Genomic DNA, 20000 nt, shown 5'->3' on the forward strand with positions numbered 1-20000 from the left:
TCATCATGTCCCAGGGCAAGAAAACCTCTCACGTTTGAGCTGAAATGGTTTAAGAACATGTGCCAGACAGTGGCAAATGTGTGTAATGTGTGTGTATGAGAAAGTCAAGTATGCAGCAGTTTCACAACCTGTGCTTGTAGACAGACACAAACACCTCATGACTCTACTACTGTTTGAATGGTGAGCAGAACTCAGAAACCAGGACCATCAAACCCAGAATGAGATCACAAGTGCTGCTGATTGTTCCAAAGAGTCCTGATAGAGATGCTCAATGGGATCATGTTAATACGATCCTGGCTAGTGAACAGACACAGTTACATATAGAGGTATTAAAAACTCATACACAAAGAAAGAGAAAGAGAAATAAATAAACAATTCCCTCTACGAGCAGCAGGGGTCAGAGTTGTACTTGCTGTAGAGTGCATGGAGCTGGCCTCACTCACCCCCTGCATCATCATGGTATCAAGTGGTTGCCATCTAGACTACTATCATATGTAGGTCAGCAGTGCATTGTGCTCCTTCCAGATCCATTCCACGTGTGACCAAAGACTGCCACACATGCACACACACATACACACAGGCACGCAGGCACGCGTGCACACACACACACACACACACACAGGAACGCGCGCGCACACACACGGGCGCACACACACACAGGGGCGCACACACACACAGGAACGCGCGCGCACACGGGCGCACACACACACACACAGGGGCGCACACACGGGGGCGCACATACATACACACACACACACTTCACTTTGTTTATGCTCCATTTCTCCCTCATACCAGTAAGCAAGCATTTCTCTGTGGATCTTAAGTGTGTGTGTGTGTGTGTGTGTGTGTGTGTGTGTGTGTGTGTGTGTGTGTGTGTGTGTGTGTGCGTGCATGCGTGTGTGTGTGTGTGTGCATCCAGACTGTGCCAGCATGGCTTCCTGCCAACACTGCTACAACTAGCAGGTCCAGGTCCACCAGGCTCCATCATACAGACCACTGGACACATCATCAAGTAGGTGTGCCTCCACACACTCACACAGCTCATGGTGCATTTCTGCTACACATTGTATTGGTTTGTGTGTACTGACCAGTCCAGCGGTGAGCGAGGGTGCAGAGTGTCCCAGGGTCTGGTTCCTCATACGGACCAGGTTGTTGGGCTCTCCAGGAGGTCCCCCTGCTGCACCCATGGGTCCTCCAAGACCCCCCGGTGCCCCCTGCCAGGCCAGCTGACTCACCCCGCCATGCAGACTACTGGACAGAGGCAGCAACTGCTTACCTGGACAGGAAAGAGGGAAGGAGAGAGACTTTCAGCCCCATCTCGTCTCCCTTATGGTTGGAGACATTGTATGCTGGTTCAGTAATCATCTGCATTTTAAGTCCATCTCTGAACAAAGCTGCATGTTCTTCACCGTCATAAGTCACATAAGGAACAATGTGCTGTTATTTGATCAAATTGGGAAGGATCACGTTTACAGCCTGTTCCAGTCAGTGTCAGGATCGGGGTTAGACGTGTGGATCTAATCGCGGGTAGTTGATGACCACGGGAAACTTGGTAGGTCTGGAGAAGCTGGGGTGTTGTGGAACTTGGTAGCTTGATAGCTGGGGGTGCACTGTTCGAGGTTTTGGGAACGGTTGCAGAGAGATTGCAGAAGTTGCTGGTTGCAGGAATTGCAGGTTGCAGACGTTGCTTGAGATTGGTATGATCCTAGTTTAGATTATGAATCACTGGCCAGAGCCTGCCGGAACAGGCCTTTATAGATCCGAGCATGACACCACCTGTGCTATGACATCATACCGTTTGTGACATCATCAGAGACATGACATCACCTGTGCTATGACATCACTAGCGAAAGGCATGAAAGACACTTATGAACCATGACATCATCAGTGATCGATGACATCATAGTCGGAATGATGACGTCAAAGTAGGAATGATGACGTCATCCTAACAGTACCCTCCCCTCAACGGACGTCACCTGGCGTCCAATGAGGCCATCAAGGATGGCATCTGGGAGACAAAAAATCCATAGGTTCTGGTGGAGGTGCTCTTCCGCAGGTGGTTAGACGCAGGTGGTTAGGCCCCAAAGGGGGTGCAAGAGAGTGAGGTGCTCTTCAGCAGGCGGTTAGATGCAGGTGGTCAGACCCCAAAGGGGGTGTAGGACAGTGGAGGTGCTCCTCCCTAATACAGGATATCGAAGCCATAGATGGACCGATACGTAGACAGAACTTCCACCGGGTCCGGTGGGTCCTCTGGGGCCGGCCATCCCCCGGGGCACGATCCAAACATGGGAGGCTGGGGACCATCAAAAGGGTCAAATGCCGCTGTCTCCGAAGGCAGAGCCGCAGGGGGATCTGACACAGCGAGGCCTGCCCTCCCGACCTGTAGTTTGGGCAGGACACCCACCGTCCCCTCCTTTAAACGCCTCTTATTTCTTCTTGCTCTTGACCGAGGGCTGACGACACTACGGGAACCTCCCAGCATGAAGCTGGAACCTACGTGTTGGTCAAGGACAGGAATTGGCTGCTGCTGGGGTACGGGTTCAGACTCGGCGAGGGGAAGGTCCACAGGTTGTGCCTCAGGGACAGGTTCAGACTCGGCGAGGGGCAGGTCCACAGGTTGTGCCTCAGGTTGTGCCTCAGGGCCAGTAGACTCGGAGGCCCCCTGCGGGGGGACGGAGCCGATCTGCAGGCAGCGATTGAACTTCCCAATGAGCCGGTCGACAGTCCTCTCCAACTCCCTAACCCTCTTGGAGACACACTGCCACTCCTGGGTCCTGCAGGGAACGCTACCCAACCGTACAGATTTATTGGCTGGACACGTAGAGTCTTGATCCACTGAGAGTACCACGGGCCGGCGAGCGGTGGGACCACTTACTGGACGCCGGGAGCAGGAGGAGAGGTAATGCCCGGCTCGGCCACAGTACAGGCAGCTCCGGGTGTCCAAACGGCGCTGCCTCTCCTCTGGTGTGATGCGAACCCTGCCGGTCAGATCACGGTACAGATGGCTGCTGGGACTCGAATGTGGCTGCCCCTGCTCTGGGATGACGCGAACTCCCCCCCAGAATATGCCCTTAGCAGCTGGAGGCGGCCGAGAGGCAGAGCTAGAAGGAACGGCCGCAGTAGCGAGGGGGGGGGTAGCAGGTCTGGACACCTCCGGGACGACAGTGCCCTCGGAAGCTGGGGCAGGAGGAGCGGAAGTCTGCAGAATGACACCCTCAGGAGGGTTTAGCCCGTCGAGACGATCTAGCCGTTTTACCAGGAGGGCGTACCGATCCTCGGCCTTGGAAGCCTGAACTTTCTGGGTGTCAAGCAGGTCTGACATCATGGTAACCACGGCTTGTAAGATCTCCACGGTGACAAGACCCTTCGTTGAGTCGCCTGGTAGGCCACCTGGAGCGGGCGGCGGGGGAACTGGCGTCTGACGAGGAACCCCCCAAGAGGTCGAGGCGGAAACCCCAGGGGGGAAAGCAAACGAGGGGGGCAACAGCCATTCACTCCGGCGCTGCTTCGACTGGTCGCCTAGTGGGTCCTCCTTGATCGCTAAACGGCTAAATTTGCCCGCTAAATCCACTTTTGAATGATTCATACTGTCAGGATCGGGGTTAGACGTGTGGATCTAATCGCGGGTAGTTGATGACCACGGGAAACTTGGTAGGTCTGGAGAAGCTGGGGTGTTGTGGAACTTGGTAGCTTGATAGCTGGGGGTGCACTGTTCGAGGTTTTGGGAACGGTTGCAGAGAGATTGCAGAAGTTGCTGGTTGCAGGAATTGCAGGTTGCAGACGTTGCTTGAGATTGGTATGATCCTAGTTTAGATTATGAATCACTGGCCAGAGCCTGCCGGAACAGGCCTTTATAGATCCGAGCATGACACCACCTGTGCTATGACATCATACCGTTTGTGACATCATCAGAGACATGACATCACCTGTGCTATGACATCACTAGCGAAAGGCATGAAAGACACTTATGAACCATGACATCATCAGTGATCGATGACATCATAGTCGGAATGACGACGTCAAAGTAGGAATGATGACGTCATCCTAACAGTCAGAGGTTTAATAGCTGCTGACTTCTCTGGCCAGCTTCCCTGATTCCTCTTCCTCCAAACACAAAGCAACATGTTTGAGGTTCCTGCACCTTCTTGCCAAGTTAGCCTGACTGAATACCAGTGTTGCTCAGCAGAGACCACAAACCATGATGGACTTTACACTGAGTCTCCAGTCAAATAACACAGACAATGACATAAATATCAGTGTCAACAAATATGTTCTGTACTATGTGGCGAGTATACTGCTAATGTCCACCTCTCCTCACCTCTAGATTGTCCCATAAAACTCACCTGCTTGGTGGTTGTAGCAGTCCTCACAATCAGGCAGTGATGACATAATAATAATAATAATTATTATTATTATTATTTTCAGTTATAATTATGACAAATATGAACTATGCTTAGTAAGAAGTATTTATATTCATTAACCACTCAAATTCTTTATTTAATATTCTCAATCTGTATGCAATTAAAACTGAGGTGTGATGAATCATTTTGTTCTGGAATGACAAACCATGTAACCTCTAGTTCGTTAGTTAGTGTGTGTGTGTGTGTGTGTGTGCGTGCGTGCGTGCGTGCGTGCGTGCGTGCGTGCGTGCGTGCGTGCGTGCGTGCGTGCGTTACCGGTCATGGCCATACTGCTGCGTCTGGCGCGGCTCTCATCTTGGCTCAGCTGCCGGTGCAGTTTGGTCTTGGTGATGGCTACTGCTGCGGGCGACAGGTCCGGGTTACTCAGCTTCCTGAAGAGGAGAGGGGGCGGAGCTGCAAAGTCCTTCTGGAGATATGAGAGAGAGAGAGAGAGAGAGAGAGAGAAGATTGGAGAAAGACAGACAGAGGGGGGGGGAGAAGAAGGAGAAGACTCGTTATACATCTTAATATTCATCTTTCTAGAGACTGGTGGGCCTGCCAAACTCAAACGTTAGCCCAACATCCTGTTCGACTAATGCCTGGTTCAGACTACACGAATTCAGCCCGATATTAGACCGATTTGGTCGTGGGCGACAGATTTTCAGCGTCGGGCCCGAATATGACCGTCGGGGACGACGATCGGCCGTCTTCACCTCTTGTAGTGTGACATAATCAAAGACCAGCGTCGGGACCAGTCGGGACGTCTAGGACGCCTCACGACGCCCTGACGAAAAGACTGGCATGTCAGTCTTTTGGACATGGTTTCGCCTAGTGTGACACCCCGGAAGACAGGTATCAGGTCCTGGGGAGACCGCTCCCCGCTCGATACAGATTTCACCCGCTCGCACTCACCGCTCGGCTCCGCTCAAAAGAATAAAAGAGATAAAAAGGCCAGGGTGTTTTAATTTGCGTTTAAACGCCTGGGCAGTGGGCATTGCTCACTACAAATAACATGAGCTCAGCAGAGTCGGCTGCATGTTCGTTTCTCTTCCTTCTCGTCTCGCAGCAGCTGGCAAGAAAATAGTGGGCGTGCACATGAAGTAAGTTGGAGGCTGGAGCGGACATCACAGTGCATCACAGTAGAGCCTGTCACTCATCCAAATAACGTTAATTCTGCAAGGGATATATATAGCACCTGGATTACATACATGTTTCACATAGGGTTGTGTTTGGATTTCAATGTTTTATTTTGCCCAATATTGAAATGTTTTACAATTGCATGTTGTGCTAACATAAACATTATTTCTATCTACCACTTTAGCCTATTTAGGCTGATTTGGTTGCTATTTCTTGTCAATGTAGTGGCCTCAATGCATCCTGGGAGATTTCGTTCACAGGTCCGCCTCCCCGACGACCTGTGAACTCGCTGACGACAGCAGACGACGTGATGACGGTGGCATACGATGCTCTGTCGGTGTTAAGCGAGAATACACTTGTAGTGTGGCCAGTCTCCCGACCAAGACATGTCACGAATTTATGGCAGTATGATGGCCTCGTCTGACATGGTGACATCGTGAACGACAAAAAATATCGTGTAGTCTGATCCTGGCATTAGTCAACTCTCAAAGGAGGAACAAAGGGTTGGTCAGCCACTAATGTCGGCGGTCAGTTTATTTTGGAGGTCAGTGATGTGGAAAAAGTCGTGCATGAGAACTCCAGAATAAGATGCTATGAGATACAACGTTTATCCTACACCTGGTTTCAAGTAATGGAGAGAAATCCCAGGAAGTAGCCAGGCGGCGTACTGTTAGGGTCCCTGTGAGAGTGGGCTCAGAGCCAACACAAAGTCATCAAACACAGTGCTAACCCACACGCTGACACTAGATCTGCTGCTCACATGACCATAAGACACACACACACACACACACACACACACACACACACACACACACACACACACACACGCACGCATACACACACAAGAAAACACACACACACACGTTCAATAAGAAAACACACACACACGTTCAGCAAGAAAACACACACACACATGTTCGACAAGAAAACACACACACACGTTCAACAAGAAAACACACACACACATGTTCAACAAGAAAACACACACACACACGTTCAGCAAGAAAACACACACGTTCAGCAAGAAAACACACACACACACGTTCAGCAAGAAAACACACACACACACACACACACACACACACGTTCAGCAAGAAAACACGCACACCTGTTTTTCTCAGTATGCAATAGGAGCAACGCAGCAGACTGTCATTAGCATCACTGTCAGCCATGCTTCTGTCAGCCATGCTTCTGTCAGCCATGCTTCTGTCAGCCATGCTTCAGTCAGCCATGCTTCTGTCAGCCATGGCTGTTGTATAGTGTTGAGCCTGAGCAGGCCTCACCACACAGCTCCAGGCCACATGGAAGACCTGATGCATATAATTGACTCTGTCAGGACGGTAAGGGGAAAGTTCCTCGAGTCTTCCTCGTTATCCCAAAGGTTTCATCTGATTTCTCCAGTGAAAAGTCCAGTACAGCTGGATGTACAGCCAACCCACACACACACAGCACGCACACGCACACACACACACAGCACGCACACACACACACGGCACGCACGCACACACAGCACGCACACACACACAGCACGCACACACACACACGGCACGCACGCACACACAGCACGCACACACACACACACACACAGCACGCACACACACACTCAAGGTCTGTGTGGGACTCTGCTCCAAACCGTTTGGCAACATCTGGCATTGCCATGGAAACAGGGTTGGCCTGAGCTCACATCCTCTCCCTCGCCGACAGACCAGCCCCTGACAAGAGTTTTCCACAAACATCTGGACGACCCACGGAAAACTCACACAGACACACACACACACACACACACACACACACACACACACACACACACACACACACACACACAAGTACAGCCTCAACACAGTACATTATACCACACACAAACACACACAGACACACAGACACGTCACACACAAGCGCAGCCTCAACACAGTACATTATACCACACACACAGACACACACACACACACACACACAAGCGCAGCCTCAACACAGTACATTATACCACACACACAGACACACACACACAGACAGACAGACAGACAGACAGACAGACAGACAGACACACAGACAGACAGACAGACAGACACACACACAGACAGACAGACACATACACACACACACAGACACACACTTACACACACAGAGACACACACACACACACACAGGCCTCAAACCATCACACAAACTCTCAGATGGCTGCACACAGAGCAATAGTGAAAGCTTCCGTTACCTCTTAGCCAGCAAGCCTTGAAACAAGCAGACCGCACCACTTCCCTCAGAGCACACACACACACACACACACACACACACACACACACACACACACACACACACACACACACACACACACACACACACAGTATAATCACATCCACCTTGCACCCATTAACTCAGGCTTAGTGAAATGAGGTGCTAAAGTCATTCGTGGTCCACCAGTAGTAGAGCTGCAAAGATGAGTGGATTGGTCGACCGACAGAAAATTAATCGCTTTACTGTTTTTATAATCGATGAATCGTTTAGACTCGCTTTTAACACATTGACTGCCAGACGTTTTTTTTTGCTGTAGGTAGCTTCTGCCAAGCCGTTTTTTGAGGATTATGGCTCATTTTATAAGAGCCGAGGATTCGTTTCAGCTTGGAGTTTGTGAACATACAATATCTCAAAAGTACTAATAGAATGTGTACTTTCTCTGTCTAAAAGAGTTAGTTTGTAGAGTTAGTAGTTATGTAAGCATTAGCAGTTGAATACAGCATGGTTTTAGCGTGAGAAAGAATATTCAGAGATAAACGGCTTTTTGTGAAATTGGATGGAACAGTCACTTTAACCATTCATTTTTGGCTCTCTCTCTCTCTCTCTCCCTCCCCCTCTCGCTCTCTCTCTCTCTCTCCCTCCCTCTCGCTCTCCCTCCCTCTCTCTCTCTCTCTCTCTCTCTCTCTCCCTCCCTCTCGAGTTGCTTCAACTCCTCCCTCCGTGGGCGGACAAGCTTGTCACCAGTCAGTGCTTTGCTGCTCTCCTGTGCCTGCATGTCTGCACGGCCGCTGTTTGAGGAAGTCGGGATGGACTCGCTCGTTTGGAGTTTTGGTTGAGAGAAGCTTTTGCGATTCTGGTCATATTTATGCTGCGTGTTTCAAAGTGTGTTCCTCCACCTGTAATCTATCACCCGATCATAGTAGATCGGCTGAATCTATTATGTAAATTTGCAATCCCGCATCGCCAGCAATCAGCGCGAAAAGGAGAATGGCTGGGCTGAGAATGGCGTGACAAGTTAAAAAAATGCTTTCCTTCCTCGCACTGTTGCCACTTAGTGGGTCGGTGGAATGGGTTGTAAACGTTCGGTGGCTCCAATAATTATATAAGAGATGTAAAAGCGTTAGATGCACAACCCACCGTCAAAAAAAAAAAATCGATGCCAAAAACGTGTAAACACGTTGTTGGCAGGGAAAAGCTGGATTCTGAAAACGTGTTCATACGTTGTTGGCAGTGAATGTGTTAACACGTTGAGTGCCAAGGACGAGATATCTCGGCTTACATAATCCAACCGTTGAGTGCCAAGGACGAGATATCTCGGCTTACATAAACATTTTTTTTTTTTGACGGTGGGACATCGATCAACCCCTTTTACGTCTCCTATACCACTATTGGAGGAAGAGAATGTGTATAATCTATTTTACCGACCACTAAGTGGCGACAGTGCCCTCCAGACAGAGAGAAAGCAGAGCAAAAAACAGCCACGGGTCCGCGGGAGAAAGCCATTCTAATTTTCAAGGAAATAGCTGGGCGAAAACTCTTTCGATTTCACACACACACACACACACACACACACACACACACACGCACGCGCGCGCACACACACACACTCGAGTACCTTTGCGCATAAATAAGACCAGAATCGCAAAAGCTTCTTCAAAGCTCTCAGCCGACACCTCAAGAAACGAACGAGCCCGTTTTACAGTAATCCAGACTGCCCGAGAGCGCCAGCAGGAGCCAGCAGCAGCAGCACAGACGGAGGGAGGAGTTTGGAGACACACACACACACACACACACACACACACACACACACACACACACACACACACACACACACACACACACACACACACACACACAATACAGTATACAGACTTGCCCAAGGGCACCCATAATCACAGGCACGTGAGGTGGTTCTAAAAATCCATTTATCTCAAAACTCTCTGAAAATCTCTGAAACCATGCTGTACTCAACGGCTAATATCTACATAACTACTAACTCTACAAACTAACTCTTTTAGACAGAGAAAGCACACATTCTATTAGTTCTTTTTAGATGATTGGTGTTCACGAAGTCTTAACAGAAAAGAATCCTCGGCTCTTGTAAAATGAGCCAGAATCCTCAAAAAAAAACCTGGCACAACCTACCTACAGCATTGAAAAAAGGGCTGGCAGTCAATGTGTTAAGAAAAACGACGAAAATTCTCTCGTTTCAGCTTCTTAAGTGGAAATCTTTCCTGGTTTCTTTAGTCGTCTATGACAGTAAACTAAAGTCCTCATGTCCCTGCTCGTCAGGCTTGGTGACTGAGGAGAAGCTTCCAGACTCGTCAAAAGATGCAACTAGTATAGACCCTTTTCACAGGGGGCATTTTGTGTCGAAAAGGCAGGGTAAACACACACTGTGATGTTCCAACTTCACATCATGGACGTTGGAAACCCGCATTAGTATTTTTGCTTGCACCTGTGTTTACCCTGCCTTTTCGACACAAAATGGCCCCTGTGAAAAGGGTCTATTCTATTGAAGGGTGAGTGGAGGGAAGGGGGACTGCACTGCACTGCTGTGTAGAGAGGCAGAACATCGAGTCACTCTGTTTTGATGTGAACAATAACACACTGTTGGAAGTGGAGTGTAATACTGTAACAGGGAAATGACATCAGCATCAGTATTTGGCACCTATGTTCTATTAAGTAAAGGTGTAATACTCATAGTCATCTAAACAAAGAGTGGAAGGACTGGCACAGATCTGACGTCTTCATTGAGTTGTCCTCACCACAGCATGGTTACATTATTAGTGGTGACTAGGGATGCAATGGTATGAGTTTTTGACGGTATGATAACCTTGGACAAAAATACCACGGTTTCACGGTATCGCGGTATTGCGGACCATTTGTGTTTTTACAATAGCCGAAATATTCCCATTCAGCCGACGTCGTCTTTTTAGATGGGGGAAAGTTCAGGGGGGTCCTTGCGGCTCCTCTCTACTGTGCTCTAGTCTAGGTAGGCATGCAGCCAGGGGGAGGGGCCGCGTAAGCTGCACTCTGCAAGCGACCTGGGCACTTTGTTTTGGGGAAACAGCTGATATTGTGGGGAAGGTATGACGGCAAATTTTAGTGGTTTTGATACTGTGACGTTTTCAAACCGCGGTATACCTTCAAACGGTATACCGCTGCATCCCTAGTGGTGACTGGAGCAGGAAGTGGAGCCGTGTGCACTGATGTGTTGTTTTCTTAGATAGGGGAGATGTTTGTGGTGGGCCTTTCTCAAAACTGTGCTGGGCCAGAACAAACAGGATTATTACAGCACTGCCGTTGTTTCCTGCTGCGTTCTCACTGTCAATGCTGAGACACCATGTCTACCTGTCCAACTGAACACTAAGGTGGATTCTCATGTTTCTCTGACAGCTTGGGATCCTACCCAGTTCTGATGGAACGGAAGGCCTCCTGCCACCTCAGGAAAAGGGAGCAAGCACAGTGTAAGAAGACATGTGGAGTGATAGAGCACATTGAATACATTTGAATACACAGGCTGTCTAGTCTGCCTACTGCAGCTCCTTTTGTAACCTCTAGGTGGCAGGCAAGACAGTCATGTGCTGAGAGAGTGTATGATTACCAATAATGTGCAAACAATCTAAGATCTTGTTGGTCTGAGCCTCAGGTGTCTTGTACAGAGGGAGAAGTAAATGTATGAATGAACACTAGGGGTGGGGGGGGGGAATCGATACAGCATAGTATCGCGATATATTGCCTGACGATATTGTATCGATATATGGACGCCAAGTATCGATATTATTTTATTTTTATTTTATTTTTTTGCAGGCCATGCCAGGCCACCGGGCATCTGCCCGAAGCGCCCGATGGTGCAGTCCACGCCTGCAGTGGCCTATTGAGTCCAGAGAAGCTTAATAATGTAGCCTACATGTGGGGCAAAAACAAAACAAAACAAAAAAACACTGCATGTTTTACTTCCGGTGAGGTCAAGGTAAAGGTAGGAAAAGGAGTTAGTCAATATATCGCAATGCTAGCATATCGCAATATCGCAATACTATCGTATCATGACTCAAGTATCGTTTTAGTATCGTATCGTTGGCATCTGGTGATTCCCGGCCCTAATGAACACACAGCACACAGCTCATGTAAGTCTTGGCTTATGGAGTGTGTGTAGGCTCAACGAGTTTAATAGGAACTCACCGGTAGTGAGCAGCACACTCAAACTTGATTAAAAACTCACTGGGTGCAGGGGCAGGGCAAGCAAAGAGTTCAGTGAAGAGAGAGAAAGCCAGCAGCACTCCCCAATGTCCTTTCATACGTTTTAATAGTTCCTCAAACCCGGGCAGGAGCAATGCACGTTTCAGCCAAAGGCCTTCCTCAGCGTTGTGCTGTGTCAGGCAAAAATGCTGCCCGTGGCTCTCATTGTAGTCTCGCTGGCCAGCCTCCTCTCCCTTCCGTCCGAGGAGTCTGGCGCCGCAGGTCTCCATAGTGGGATTGCGATGGGCGGCGCTTAGCGGCAGTGCCCTTGGAAAATAGTTTCCAACAATCCAACTTGCTGTTTTCAGCGTGTAGCAGCAACGAGCTAGCGTGTAGGTTTCTGCCGTTAGCTTGCTAGCTAGTTAGCGTTGTTGTTTTCACTGAGGCGGCAGGGCACTGTTTACAGCGACACACAGGGAGGAGGGAGCGGAAGCCGCTCTGATCGACATGGTCGGAGCCAACGACAGATTTTATAATAAGCCGGGAGCGGACATCCGGCTGCCACCGAAACAGTCGCTCCAATGGGAGAGCAGAGTAGAGCAGGGGAGGGTTTATCCCAGTTATGGAGACCTGCGGCGCCAGACTCCTCGGATGGAAGGAAGAGGAGGCTGGCCAGCGAGACCACTCCCATTGTGATGTCATACATCACTGATGATGTCACTATTCGCGGCAGCTCCGGGGGGCAGCCGGCTCGGTCGGCCCTGGATTGGGGGGCCCCTTGGCGGCCGGCCTGCCGCGAACAAGCATTATAACACACACACAGACACACACAGACACACACAGACACACACACACAGACACACACTTCTGACCTTGAACCAATCACACAGCTGATAAAGCTGGGACACACATGCACTCAAACTCACTCAGACAAATTCACACGCAACCAAGTCTACAGTGCCAGGTGAGAACACACACAAGCATGCATGTGTGCACACACACACACACACACACACACACAGCGCTGTTTGCTAGCCAAGTCAAAAGTACAGCATGTACATAGCTAGCTACTAGCTAGCTACACTGCTTCCCTGCCAGAAGACACAACAGCAAACATAGTGAAGATCAAAAGAGAGCACAAATCCAGAGAACTAATGTAGGAGTAGCCAGGTAGCACAGGGAGTCAGGGAGCAGGTAGCACAGGAGCAGGTAGCACAGGGAGTCAGGGAGCAGGTAGCACAGGAGCAGGTAGCACAGGGAGTCAGGGAGCAGGTAGCACAGGAGCAGGTAGCACAGGGAGTCAGGGAGCAGGTAGCACAGGAGCAGGTAGCACAGGGAGTCAGGGAGCAGGTAGCACAGGGAGTCAGGGAGCAGGTAGCACAGGAGCAGGTAGCACAGGGGGACAGGGAGCAGGTAGCACAGGAGCAGGTAGCAGGTAGCACAGGGAGTCAGGGAGCAGGTAGCACAGGAGCAGGTAGCACAGGGAGTCAGGGAGCAGGTAGCACAGGGGGACAGGGAGCAGGTAGCACAGGGAGTCAGGGAGCAGGTAGCACAGGGGGACAGGGAGCAGGTAGCACAGGAGCAGGTAGCACAGGGAGTCAGGGAGCAGGTAGCACAGGAGCAGGTAGCACAGGGAGTCAGGGAGCAGGTAGCACAGGGAGTCAGGGAGCAGGTAGCACAGGAGCAGGTAGCACAGGGAGTCAGGGAGCAGGTAGCAGGTAGCACAGGGAGTCAGGGAGCAGGTAGCACAGGAGCAGGTAGCACAGGGAGTCAGGGAGCAGGTAGCACAGGGAGTCAGGGACAGGGTGTGTTCCATTTAAATTGACACTTACATTGACATTTAACTGGCAATATATCAACAGTTAGTGCAGTGGTAGATTCCCTGCCTACCAACATGAGGGTCGCAGGTTCGAGCCCCCGTGTTACCTCCGGCTTGGTCGGGCATGCATACATGCACAAATGGGCGTGTCTGTGATATTGGTACTGATAAGAGTGCTGTAGGTGTCAGCCCTACTGCTATGTAGAATATTGGTAGTGATTCAGGGAGAGACATTGATATGCATGTGTCGTCTGAGTCAATCATCACCAACACAGAGGAGGAAGTCAAAGCAGGCTTTCATAACACTTCCTTCTTCCCTCCCTGTATATCTTCCCCATTTCCCTCTGGAGCCACGCCTCTGCAGCACTGCATTGGGCTAACATTGTGTCGTGGAGAGGCCCCTCCCCAGTCCTCTACACACTATCATCGTATCTAGGTATTGTGCTAGATTCCAATCTTAAGTTTAACAAACATGTGAAAAAGATGACAAAGTCGGTTAAACGCAACCTAAGTTGCTTTAAAATAATCAGGCATCATATACCACTAAAAGCAGCACAGTTGTTTATGCATGCCATGGTCTTTTCTCATATGTCGTACTGTATTACTGTGTGGAGCCAAGCCTCCCAAACCATAATTCAACCAGTTGCATCCCTTTATAAGCAGACTCTAAAAATAATGGCAAAAAAACCCATGCGATGGCATCACTGCCGCTTACTGAAACAATACAACCTGTTAAGCTTTGATAACTTTGTCAAATTTTCCAATCTTAAACTGGTTTTTAAATGTCTACATAATTTAGCACCTGAGCCTCTGAGCCGATTTGTCAGTCGACAAAGCGGCATCAGGGTTACCAGGGGCACGGCTAGTGGAAACTGCAAAATTGCACGCCGCAAAACCTCTTTCGGACAGTCCGCGTTCTCCATTAAGGGGTCTCAAATGTGGAACACACTGCCGGAGGAATTAAAACTAAACCTAGAAATTAAGGGTTTTAATAAAAACGTCAAAGACTGGTTGAAGCTCCAACAGGTTTGTACACACTCTTAGGAGTGTGTACAATAAACACACACTTTTAACTAAACTGAACATAATTGGAACTGTCTTAACTGTGATATTTGAATTGTTACTGTACTGACATTTGACCTGAATTTTACGTTTAGTAGCCTATCTGATCTTTGATATGTGTCTTTTTATTGTATTTTGCTGTATTTTTGTGTATTATTATTTTTATTTTACAGGAATGTCGGGTTACATCTAGGGACTGGCATTGCAAACTAGCCCTGGGCTATACATGCTTTGGTACAACTCATCATAGGTTTATTGACATTTTATGTTGTGAACACTATATGTACGTGTACCTGTCCCTATTCAAATAAACAAATAAATGAAATGAAATGAATGAGGTGAACCTGTTCGTCACGTGCATCTGAGTCCGTTTCAGACTGAAAACAAATTGAGAGGCGGACCATATACGGTGTTGATGATTTGATTTGACAATTCTGTCGACTGGCTTTGGCATCGGCCAATCCTGGCGTGTTCCACCCCCAAATCGGGTGGGATTCAGCGTGTTGTCGTGCTACGCCAGTGGGATCCGCGGAGCACCAGGCAGCCACCAGCTTCGTGCGGAGCGAGCGGACAATCCGATGCATGGGTGCTGCCCGCCCGCCTGGAATCTCAGAGAGACGACCCCTGACAGCCAGGGAGGCTGTCAGGCTCGGAGGCGCGCGCCATTATCGTTATAAATGTAAATAATATTCCTGGAATGCGCGTTTTAACGAGCCAGTTACATTTCTTTGCATTCTTAGAGATTATAGTATTTGTTTTTTGTTCATGTTTCTAACAATTGGCCAAGTTAGTACCGTAAATTCCGGACTATAAGCCGCACCTTTTTTCCCGTTTTTTGGCCTTTTTTGGCCCCTGCGGCTTATATAACGGTGCGGCTTATCTATGGATTTTTTCCAAAAAAAAAAAAAAAAAAAAAAAAATCTCTCTTTTTTAGCACTCTTTCTAACTATAAATCCTATATAACTATAATAAGTTTTAATTTCCTCTCTTGCCCTCTTTTCACCACACTGTATGACACTGTATGACACTGTGTGCACTGTAAAAAACAACACAGGTGGTGTTGTGTTATGTTGTTTTGTTGAAATGTTAATAAATGGGAGCTTCCTCAAACAGCCATCTCTTTCCCGACAATCCCCTCTGTGCATGAACCCTTACATATGGTAATTAAACATTAAAACACAATAAAAAAAAAAAAAAAACATTAAAACACCCGCGGCTTATAGTCCGGTGCGGCTTATATAAGAAAAAAATTGTCAACTTTGCAGGTGCGGCTTATACACCGGTGCGGCTTATAGTCCGGAATTTACGGTAGTTAGTTTATGGGATAGGAATTCTGCCAGATGACAGGCACTAGGCGCCATTTTCTACTTCATTTGGAAGAGAAAATTATCGTGAAATGAAGATTTGATTGACAGCTGCATGTCGTGATATGATTGGTTGACATGGGGTAGAAATTTGATAGTACTAGGTGACGTCAGCAAACTGTAGATTACTGTTATGAATGAAATCTTGAAAAATGAACTTTTGATGTGAAAAAGTGGAAAAACTAAAGAAATTAGATTGTTGTGATTTGTTTTGGCATACATTATTAAATAGGTGCTCTGCATACCCAGGTATTTGAACTAAAAGAAAAGAAAAAACATTTTTGGGTTCAGCTCGACTTTACTAAGCACATGTACAATCTCTCACATCTGTCATCACATCAGAGAGAGGATTCCCCAACCTGACCTTAATGCTGAACGCTCACTCACTCACTCACTCACTCACTCACTCACACAAACAACACAAGCCTACAAGCAGTGTGTGGCACGACGGAGGCAGATCTCTGCTGCGGAGAATGAGTGATGTGTGGTTTTATGAAGACCGTCAATCATATCAACCAGTGTCATTCTGCAAAGCTCTGACAGCCATCAATCAACCCTGTTGACAGACGGACAGACAGGCGGGGAGAGAATGTACAGCACAACCCCATCCTACAGTTCTGCTCGTCAGCAAAGTCGTGTAGCAGCACGCCCACGCTCTCATCGTTTTACTGCGCGCCACACTGGCCCACACAGCACAAAAAAAAATGGCCTCCATCGATCTTCTTGTTATTGTGCTTCTGGCATCAGATCCAAAATGTGATTTAAAAAGTCTCTTGGCTCAAGGCTATGCTGCCCTGCTGATTGAATGAGCCCACCGCTGAAGAAGCACTGCGATATTACCCTCGGCTGGCTCGCCTGTATATTATGATGTCCAGAAGCAGCTAATGAAAAGACACAGGACAGGGACATACTGTAGATATTATGATGTCCAGAAGCAGCTAATGAAAAGACACAGGACAGGGACATACTGGAGATGAGAATGTCCAGAAGCAGCTAATGGAAAGACACAGGACAGGGACATACTGTAGATGAAATGTCCAGAAGCAGCTAATGGAAAGACACAGGACAGGGACATACTGTAGATATTATGATGTCCAGAAGCAGCTAATGGAAAGACACAGGACAGGGACATACTGTAGATATTATGATGTCCAGAAGCAGCTAATGGAAAGACACAGGACAGGGACATACTGTAGATATTATGATGTCCAGAAGCAGCTAGTGAAAAGACACAGGACAGGGACATACTGTAGATATTATGATGTCCAGAAGCAGCTAATGGAAAGACACAGGACAGGGACATACTGTAGATATTATGATGTCCAGAAGCAGCTAATGGAAAGACACAGGACAGGGACATACTGTAGATATTATTATGTCCAGAAGCAGCTAATGGAAAGACACAGGACAGGGACATACTGTAGATGAGAATGTCTAGAAGCAGCTAATGGAAAGACACAGGACAGGGACATACTGTGGATGAGAATGTCCAGAAGCAGCTAATGGAAAGACACAGGACAGGGACATACTGTGGATGAGAATGTCCAGAAGCAGCTAATGAAAAGACACAGGACAGGGACATACTGGAGATGAGAATGTCTAGAAGCAGCTAATGGAAAGACACAGGACAGGGACATACTGTGGATGAGAATGTCCAGAAGGAGCTAATGGAAAGACACAGGACAGGGACATACTGGAGATATTATGATGTCCAGAAGCAGCTAATGGAAAGACACAGGACAGGGATATACTGTGGATGAGAATGTCCAGAAGCAGCTAATGGAAAGACACAGGACAGGGACATACTGTAGATATTATGATGTCCAGAAGCAGCTAATGGAAAGACACAGGACAGGGACATACTGGAGATATTATGATGTCCAGAAGCAGCTAATGGAAAGACACAGGACAGGGATATACTGTAGATATTATGATGTCCAGAAGCAGCTAATGGAAAGACACAGGATAGGGACATACTGTAGATATTATGATGTCCAGAAGCAGCTAATGGAAAGACACAGGACAGGGACATACTGTAGATATTATGATGTCCAGAAGCAGCTAATGGAAAGACACAGGACAGGGACATACTGTAGATATTATGATGTCCAGAAGCAGCTAATGGAAAGACACAGGACAGGGACATACTGTAGATGAGAATGTCCAGAAGCAGCCAGGTAATGAAAAGACACAGGACAGGGACATACTGGAGATGGGTGGGCATTATGTGGCAAAGCTGATTTGACCCACAGACCACAGTGGATACTGGACAGCTGATTTCAAAATCTTTTTCACAAGCCTGGACTGATTTGGAAGCAACCACACCAACTGATGGTTATTACCACGGTAGCCAGGTCATAGACAGAGACTAGAGAAACGTACCAGCCACAGCTACGAAGAAGCAGCATGTGGCTGCTGGCTGAGGTTCATTTCACACTGCGCTTGGCTTCCTAAACAATAACATTATTAATTATTAATGTGGGTAGCTGGTAGAGTTAATTGCATTTGAATGAAAGCTAATCACAGCTAAGCACACAGTAAGGCAAACATAAACACTGTTCCATAATTCAATACTGTTAAAACTGTTGATAAAAGCATTATTATACTGTAATTAAAGCTGATGATTTAATGACATCCCAGCACCTACTCACAGCCTGTACTAATGTTACAATTAGGGCTTATTATATTGCACAGGCCAATTTCCTTTTCATGTTATCATGAACAGTTTCTCTATTGTTTTTAATTCCACTATTCCACTCATTAAGAAAAAAATAAACTCAATCTAAAACTATTGAATGGAACAGAGCTTCATCTGTCCCACTGTGTTTGGGCTTTGTGCAAAGCATGTAATGATTTAATGATGTAAACATCTCAAATGTAATTTTCTGCCTGGTGACAAACATCCCCCCTCTGGGAATGATTAAAGTACACATTGATTAACTAAAGAGGTGCTTGTTGTCTGAGTCGTCTTAGCGCATCAGCAGATGAAGGCACACATTCTAGACTTAAGCTTAGGACATACAGTACTCCAGGAAGGCAGCGGGAGGCGGAGCTCCGCAAACCAGGAGCGCACACTCCGCGCTCGGGCCCAGGTGTTCATAGTGTTCAGGTGCTGCTCAGAGCACCGCTGTTTACATCGTACAGTGAATGGCCCATGATAAAGTCAATGAAACGCAATTAAAAGTGAATGGAATGCCATTATGTTCAGTAGACTGCGGTTTCACTCTCAAACGATTGTATCAGCAGATGAATAGAATCGCGAATCCTGTTTTTATTTAATGTAAATAGGCCTAGATCTGTCTCAGCACATTACTTGAAATGACTAAAAACGAACAGTTAGAAATCAAAGTTTACCACATGGGTCAATAAATGTGGTCAAAACATGGCTCATTGTACTTACTTCTTCATTTCATTTCTCTTCCTGTCTCTCCCTGCAAAGCGGAGTGGAGCGGTGTGGCGCGCTGGTAAAAAAAATCTGGCGACACGCGCTTGCGGCTGCGGTGGCCTCGCCCCCACCGCGATGTCGTCATATTGCCCGCACGGCCCTCGCGGTTGGAAGCGCGCTTGGAGTATGTCCCGCCCTTTATACTGGGTTTGAACCTGTGCAACATTAGACTCGTAATGAATCTGCAAGCTCATGTTTGATTGGCTCTGGCAGAGATGCATCTGGCCCTCCCACTCGAACAGATTTCCACCCGGGCTGAAAAGTGCCGGGCCAATCACAGTCCCTTTATTGCAGGGCTTTGTTAAATACTCATCTGATTGGTCAATCACGGCATTCTACGTCTGTTATTCCTACTGTAT

General features: G+C 47.9%; 1 protein-coding gene across 1 annotated transcript in view; it reads right to left on the reverse strand.

Annotated features, from left to right (window-relative positions):
* Positions 1-20000, reverse strand: part of mast2 (microtubule associated serine/threonine kinase 2) — a gene marked incomplete at its 3' end in the record, with an annotated part of 242782 nt that overhangs the window by 187339 nt on the left and 35443 nt on the right. Inside the window, 2 exon segments of the mRNA XM_083648326.1 lie at positions 1062-1276; positions 4677-4827. Of these exon segments, the coding sequence (XP_083504452.1) occupies positions 1062-1276; positions 4677-4827 (366 nt within the window).

Source organism: Poromitra crassiceps, assembly GCF_964638095.1.
Source record: "Poromitra crassiceps genome assembly, chromosome: 12".
NCBI classification, from domain to species: Eukaryota; Metazoa; Chordata; class Actinopteri; order Beryciformes; family Melamphaidae; genus Poromitra; species Poromitra crassiceps.